The sequence below is a fragment of the Diaphorina citri genome, unplaced genomic scaffold (assembly GCF_000475195.1).
Source record: "Diaphorina citri unplaced genomic scaffold, Diaci psyllid genome assembly version 1.1 scaffold350, whole genome shotgun sequence".
NCBI classification, from domain to species: Eukaryota; Metazoa; Arthropoda; class Insecta; order Hemiptera; family Psyllidae; genus Diaphorina; species Diaphorina citri.
The window spans coordinates 226,594-233,270 of NW_007377785.1; the positions used below are offsets into that span (position 1 = coordinate 226,594).

The 6,677-nt window shown below is 40.5% G+C and overlaps 1 protein-coding gene across 3 annotated transcripts in view; it reads right to left on the reverse strand.

The window, feature by feature from the left end:
- Positions 1-3,809: 3,809 nt before the first annotated feature.
- The window catches only part of LOC103507909 (L-dopachrome tautomerase yellow-f2-like), an 11,984-nt gene continuing 9,116 nt past the window's right edge, over positions 3,810-6,677 (reverse strand). For all 3 annotated transcript variants that reach the window (XM_008472427.2, XM_026822650.1, XM_026822651.1), the window contains exons 2-3: positions 5,205-5,483; positions 3,810-4,856 (exon numbers count right to left, since the gene is read on the reverse strand). In XM_008472427.2, the coding sequence (XP_008470649.1) occupies positions 3,889-4,856; positions 5,205-5,481 (1,245 nt within the window). In that variant the 5' untranslated portion in view covers positions 5,482-5,483 and the 3' untranslated portion in view covers positions 3,810-3,888. The remainder of the gene's footprint in view (positions 4,857-5,204; positions 5,484-6,677) is intronic.

A 6,677-nucleotide genomic window follows, 5' to 3' on the forward strand; every position in this document is an offset into this window, starting at 1 on the left:
CAGGAGAATGGACGAAACAATATCTACATAACCAATTCTAAAATTTGAAGAACATAAATTTTTATATATTGTGCAAACGATTACAATAAAATAATGGGTTGTCATTTATATTATAGCACATAAAGTGTCTCATAAGTGATGTTTTCACAGGTGGTTAACACACTGGGTGAGCTTAAGCGAGGACTTAAGACAAACCTTAAGAAGTTTCTTATTTTTTTTAGGTCATCCATAAGAGCTAAAAACGGTCTATTACAAAACCCGTTTATAACTTTAACCACTTATTACAGCGGCCTTATTCGCTTGAACGGCATGGTTGAAACCTTAAAGTTTACATTTAGCTGGATAAGGAATTTAAAAAACACGTTAAGCGCTAAGGTTGCTTGTAGTTTTCGATTGACTTTACATGGACACACTTTATAGTACAAGCGCCACGAAGACAAAAGGAGTTAGTACACCATTGTACTCGAAAACCTACTTCAGGTAAAAAGCGGCGGCTTAAAAGCGCTTAAACCTTTCCAGTACGTAAGGGCTTTTTTTACCAGATTTTTTTGTTCAATTTTCAATTCTTGCGCAAAAATCTTTCCTTGTGTGACACCTTACCACCACCTAGTGTGCCATGTAAGGTAGTGGAGACAGCTCGTTTTCGGATTAACGTTTGTGTCTTTGTCACATACGTTCGATTTGATTCCTAGGATCCGTTCTTCCAAAGATCACCAATTTAATAAATAACGGTTGTCAATTTATCCAAGCTGTGTTTAGTATTAAACTAGTTCCGAACAATTTTCATTTATGGATTTATTTGAATAGTATTCACACAATTTAAATCTATGCTAGGTGTCAGTGAAAACCATATTACATTTCTTATAAAAAATTTACATGACTGGGGAAAAATAATGAACCATCGGTAATACTCTCCGTAAATCATACTCAGTATAGTACTGAAATGTTAAAATGTGGGTAGGAATAAACGACCTTAAAGTTGGGGTTGGGTAGTTAGCAAGCCCCAACTTACGTGGGGCTTTATGGGTCGCGTCGTGCCCAACATGGGTCTTCCAGTGAACATTTGTATAGGTGGTATGTGTCGGTCGCCGAATTGAAGCTCTAGGTGGCCCCTTGACCCAATGTAAGTTACTACCCTTTGAACATTTGTTATAGGGTGGTATGTGGTGTCGCAACGAATGTGAAGTCTCTAGGTGGCCCCTTGACCACGTAAGTTACACCGTGACCATTTGTATAAGGTGGTAGTATGTGTCGCAACGAATTGAAGTCTCTAGGTGGCCCCTGACCAACCGTAAGTTACACCCGAACATTGTGAACATGTATATGGTGGTATGTGTCGCAACGAATTGAAGGCTCTCTAGGTGGCCCCTGACCACGTAAGTTACACCACGGACGACATTTCGTATAGGGTGGTATTTGTCGTCGCGCAACGAATTGAAGCTCTCTAGGTGGCCCTGACCACGTAAGTTACACACGAGAAGTCATTTGTATAGGCGTGGTACTGTGTCGCAACGAATTGAAGTCTCTCTAGGTGCCGCGCACCTGACCAACCCCGTAAGTTCACACGTGACGCATTTTGTATAGTAGGTGGCTCTATGTGTGCGCAGAATTGAAGTTACTACGTTGGTGCGCAAGATCTCTCTAGGTGGCCCCCTATATCCAACCGTGTTAGAACTTGTCTACACTTCCTGATATGCTATTTTGTATAGGTGGTAATGTGTCGACACGTAAAATATAAGTCTCACTCGAGCCTCCAGACCACTAGTTAACAGACCCAAAACATTTGTATAGGTGCGCTATGTGATCGCCAACGAATTGCGAAGTCTCTAGTGGTCCCTTGACCACGTAAGTTACACCAGAACATATTGATAAGGTGGCCCCTGTGTGCGCACGAATTGAAGTCTCTAGGTGTGCCGCTGACCACGTAAGATTACCACCCGAACATTGTATAGGTGTTATGTGTACCGCAAACCGAAATAGAAGATGCGTGACATTAGGCGCCCCTCCACGGCACGTAAGTTACACGTGAACATTTTTATAGGTGGTGAATGTGTCGCTACGAAATGAAGTCTCGTGAATTACCCCTGACCGAGCGTAAGTTTACATCCCGAACATTTGTATAGGTGGTATGTGTCGCACACGAATTGAAGTCTCTAGGTGGTGCCGCTGGACCACGGTAAGTTACACCCGAACATTTGTATAGGGTGGTATGTGTCGCAACGATATTAATACTTCTCTAGGTGGCCCCTGACCCGTTTCTAGTTACACCCGAACATTTGTATAGGTGGTATGTGTCGCAACGAATTAAGTCTCTAGGTGGTCCCTGACCACGTAAGTTGACCCCCCGAACCAATTTGTATACGGTGGTATGTGTCGCATACAGAGTACTTGAATGTCGTCTGAGGTGGTTCCCTGAGCCACCGTAAGTTACACCCGACACATTTTGTATACGGTGGTTATGTGATCAGCACCAGAATTGTACAAGTGCTTAGGTGGCTCACCCCTGCGACCACTGTAGAGTTTCACAGCGTGAACATTTGTTCCTATAGGTGTGTATGTGCTCACAACGAATTGATACAGTCTCTAGGTGGTCCTGACCAACGTAAGTTTACACCCTGAAACCTATTTTGTATAGGTGGTATGTGTCGCAACGAATTGAAGTCTCCTAGTGTGTGCAGCCCTTGACTTATACAGATAAATGTTACAGCGTTGACATTTATTTGTATAGGATTGGTATGTGTGCAACGACCCACCACTTAAATGAGTACCATCTTAAGTGATCTACTCGCTAGACCAATCAGTCGTCACTCGAATAGAACAGAATGACATAGTGAGATCGCGGTGTTAAGTTCAATGCAGATTGTAATCATCGGTCTATGGAGACGCAAAGGCATGAAACTAACATTGATAGTTTATTATATTGCTCTGACTGACGATGTGAGTGTATATTGAAGAATTTTTGATTTCTATTTGAGTTGATGACAGCGAAAGTCCACCACATACTGGTCAGACCCATTGATGAACCTTTACATGATCCCATTCACGATATGTGTAATAACGGGTTGGTTGGATTTTTTGACTGGTAAATATACCTGTGTTTATGGGTGGACGTGGTGAAATTTTTTTTAAATAAGATAAATAAAAAAAAAAAAAAAAAAAAAAAAAATAAAATATACCTGATGTTAAAAACTTAATCGTGACGACAACTACGCAGAAATTCGGGAAAGATAAACTACATTAACCTAGAACACTTTTCAACCCAGGTCAAGGTCTGAATACACCCACACCATGTGCACGCCGGTTATTACGCCATGCCAAAAATCCACCGCGCTTAATTTACCCATGTGAATGGGATGGAGTATAAATGCAAAGGCTGCATACAGTCTGCCCAGACTCCTTTCACCGCTGTAACCTTAGAACTCGTTGAATTACCACGACTCTATTTTCTGAGCTATACTTTGTGTGACGGAGTACTCTACCGGATCTAGGTTAAACAAGGTTCGTAAGTTTTAGATTTTTTTTTTTTTTTTTTTTTTTTTTGTGTGTGAACCTATACAGTTCCCTGTAGCCAACAGTAGTCCAACAAAAATACAAATGGTTTTTAAGGGTTTGTGGGTCCCCCCTCGAAACCCTGAATAAAAAAGCCCAAAAGCTTTTGTGTTTTTATGTAAACAAGCCGTGGGGGGGCGTTTCAATACCATTTCAAACCAACCTTGTGCATGTTCGCAGTCCATGAATGTACAATCGATGTAAGCTAGGTCCTATTCCACACAGCTACTTCGTACAATAGGAATGATGTCTAATATAATATTCCTTAATTTAATATCCTTCCCTTATAAAAAAGTAGCCTTATGAAATGTCCCCCTGACAAGTACACTTGTTGAGATCTTACACATCACACACTGTTCCCTTGATAGCATCCTTAACAGGTGTTTGGAATATTCTGTAGTTGATCTCATCTGTATGGAGACCCTTGTAAATATGTACAGAGAGTTTGTCAGACAACACCCACAAGTATCCTTCCTTATCCACCTTCAGATCATTAGGGAATACCAGGGTCTCGCTGTCAGTAGCTACCAGGTCTGTTGTGTCTGCAGAGTATTCATTGGCATGTTTGTAACTATTCCAGCACCCAACCCCATCCTTGTTCACTTGTGTATAGAACAAGACACCAGTCTTCTCGTCTAGAGATTCCGCTGAAGCTTGAGAGTTAGGACCACGAGATCCCAACACTTTGAATTCATAGTAGCTGTTAGAAGCAGTGGTCTTGTTCTGGAGAATCTTGGTATTCACTGAGAACTCTCGGGTTGATGACAGAGGATGGAAGTAGAGGGTTCTGTAGCCATCTTCCTTATGTACTGGAGACAAAGCGACACCAAACACACCATCTGTCCACTGGAAGTTGACCCCACCCACGTTATAGTTCCCAGAGAGTGGATCAAAATAGAAGTAGTGGTGTTTGACCTTGTAGCTCTCATTATTCTCAAGGTCATAGACAATCATCTGGAAACCACCAAGGTCAGGAATATAGGCGAATGCCTTGTCACATGTGTTGGGTGTTGTATCCACTAGAATGTTAGCGAAAAAGCTATGAGCAGCAATATCTTCCTTAGCAATAGTATGCTCCTTGATAATCTTGTCTGTTTTGAGATCAATAACCACAATCCTAGGTGTTGAGATTTGATTCCCTTCTCCTAGAATATCAGCAAGTCCAGTATCAACCATCCATAGTCTATCACATACATCTACATTGATTCTAAATCCAGACACCAGAGTCGTACCATTTTTCTTGTGAATATTGTTGATCTCGTAGCTGGGATAGGGTTTCAGATTGGGAGAGAGGTTACCCTTGGCCTCTGTAACAGAGAAGAGTGAGAACAACACAAATAAGTAACATAGCCGTTTTGCCGTAAAAAGTGGACATAAACGGCAGACCTCTTAGCGGAACAGACAGAGAGATGGAAATATTGACATTGACAACACCAAATTTGAATTTATTGATGCATTTGGAGTAAGAATAGTTTCAACTCTCATGATTTTTAGCAATGTTCAGACGAAAGTAAATTTTCATTAATACAGATAACCAACCCATATAGAAATCCCCAATTTTAACACAGGTTGTATTATTTTCATACACCTCACTACATTGCTATACATACTACTTACGAGTATATTTAGTCTAGGAGTTCTATTATCAAACTTACCAGTAAGGTTGATATAGTTGAGTGTAGAAACAATACCGCTCTTCCATCGAGGTATAGTTACAAACAGCTTGTCATGCCATCTATCCAGTCCTAGCGGCAGATTGTTCTCCTGTATGTATTCCTTATTTTCGATCGCCTTGGCTCGAGTAGCGTCATCCGGGAAATCAAAGTCTACAGTTTTCCAGGCAAATAATTCCTTGAGACGCTCATTAGCCGCGTTTACACGACATGCTAGGAGACACACTCCGGCGAGGAGAGTTAAACACTTGAGAGACATGGCTGAAATGAGGGAACATGGAATGTGCGAACGGAGCTTTAGTAAACGTAAACGTTTCCCTAGAAGCTAGCTAATACTTAGACCTAGGCTTGAAATCAGATGAATGGTAAATCCTAAACCAGGAAGTGTAAGGAGCAGTAACACTACCTATTGTATTTAGTACAGTGTGTTAGCTTTTAAAATACCCTTTTTAGTCCGTCCTTCCTTTATTATTACAGACATGCATACATACCACATACATCATAACATTACACACATGATGTCCAAAATTTACCCTTTTCCACCATATGTTTTATAGGTTTCTGTGCCAAACAGGATCTCCGCTACTTTAAACCATTACGATTAAGGCCATACCAGTATTCCTGCCTGACATTGTTAAACCGCATTTTTTAGCCTGTCAGTGAGTAAGGTCTATATTGGTTTCAGTTACAACGAAGTTTAAAGCCTAACCTTTTTAAAAGTTTTTTTTTTTTAGGTTAAAAGGTATGAAATATACTAAGGAATAGTGTGCCCCTCATAAAATTCTATCCTTTTAAAAAACCAAGGCTTTTAACCGGGCGGCATCCGCCAGCTAAAACCTGAATCTTGTTTAATTAGTTTTATTTTCAGTTAAAAACTAGTTCATACAATTACTGAGTAGTAATTGTACCCCTCATAAGTAATTGGTCTATCCTTTATGTTGAGCTGGTTTTTTGGCCGGCGGCATCTGCCTGGGTCCGAACACCCTGAAATCTTTAAAATATTATAGTACTCATAAACATCAAAAAGTTATATGACTGGATGACATAAGAGGCGTGGTTACATGACTTTCATGCGCACCTTGTACGAGTGTGGTTTTACATAAGTTAATGCATAGACCGACTAAGGTGTAATTTAATTGATTCAAACTCAAAGGTAGTTCGATCACTGGATTTAAACCGCTCTATACCCGGCAAACACGTTCTTTTAACGTTTAGAATTTTTCGGTCAAAACACTCTTACATTTTAAAGCAGATGTACTACGTCAAAATAATGTAAAGAATTAAAAGTCGGCAGAAGACCTATAATCGCCGCACCAAGGTTTAGGAACTTGGTGACTATATAACCCAAGGTGGTCCAAACCTATTCAGGAAGATACCCTGTCTCACTGTCTGTCTGCTGCGGCTTCGCTTATGTTATCAGGCAGGGAATATGAAAAAATAATGATAACATTATTT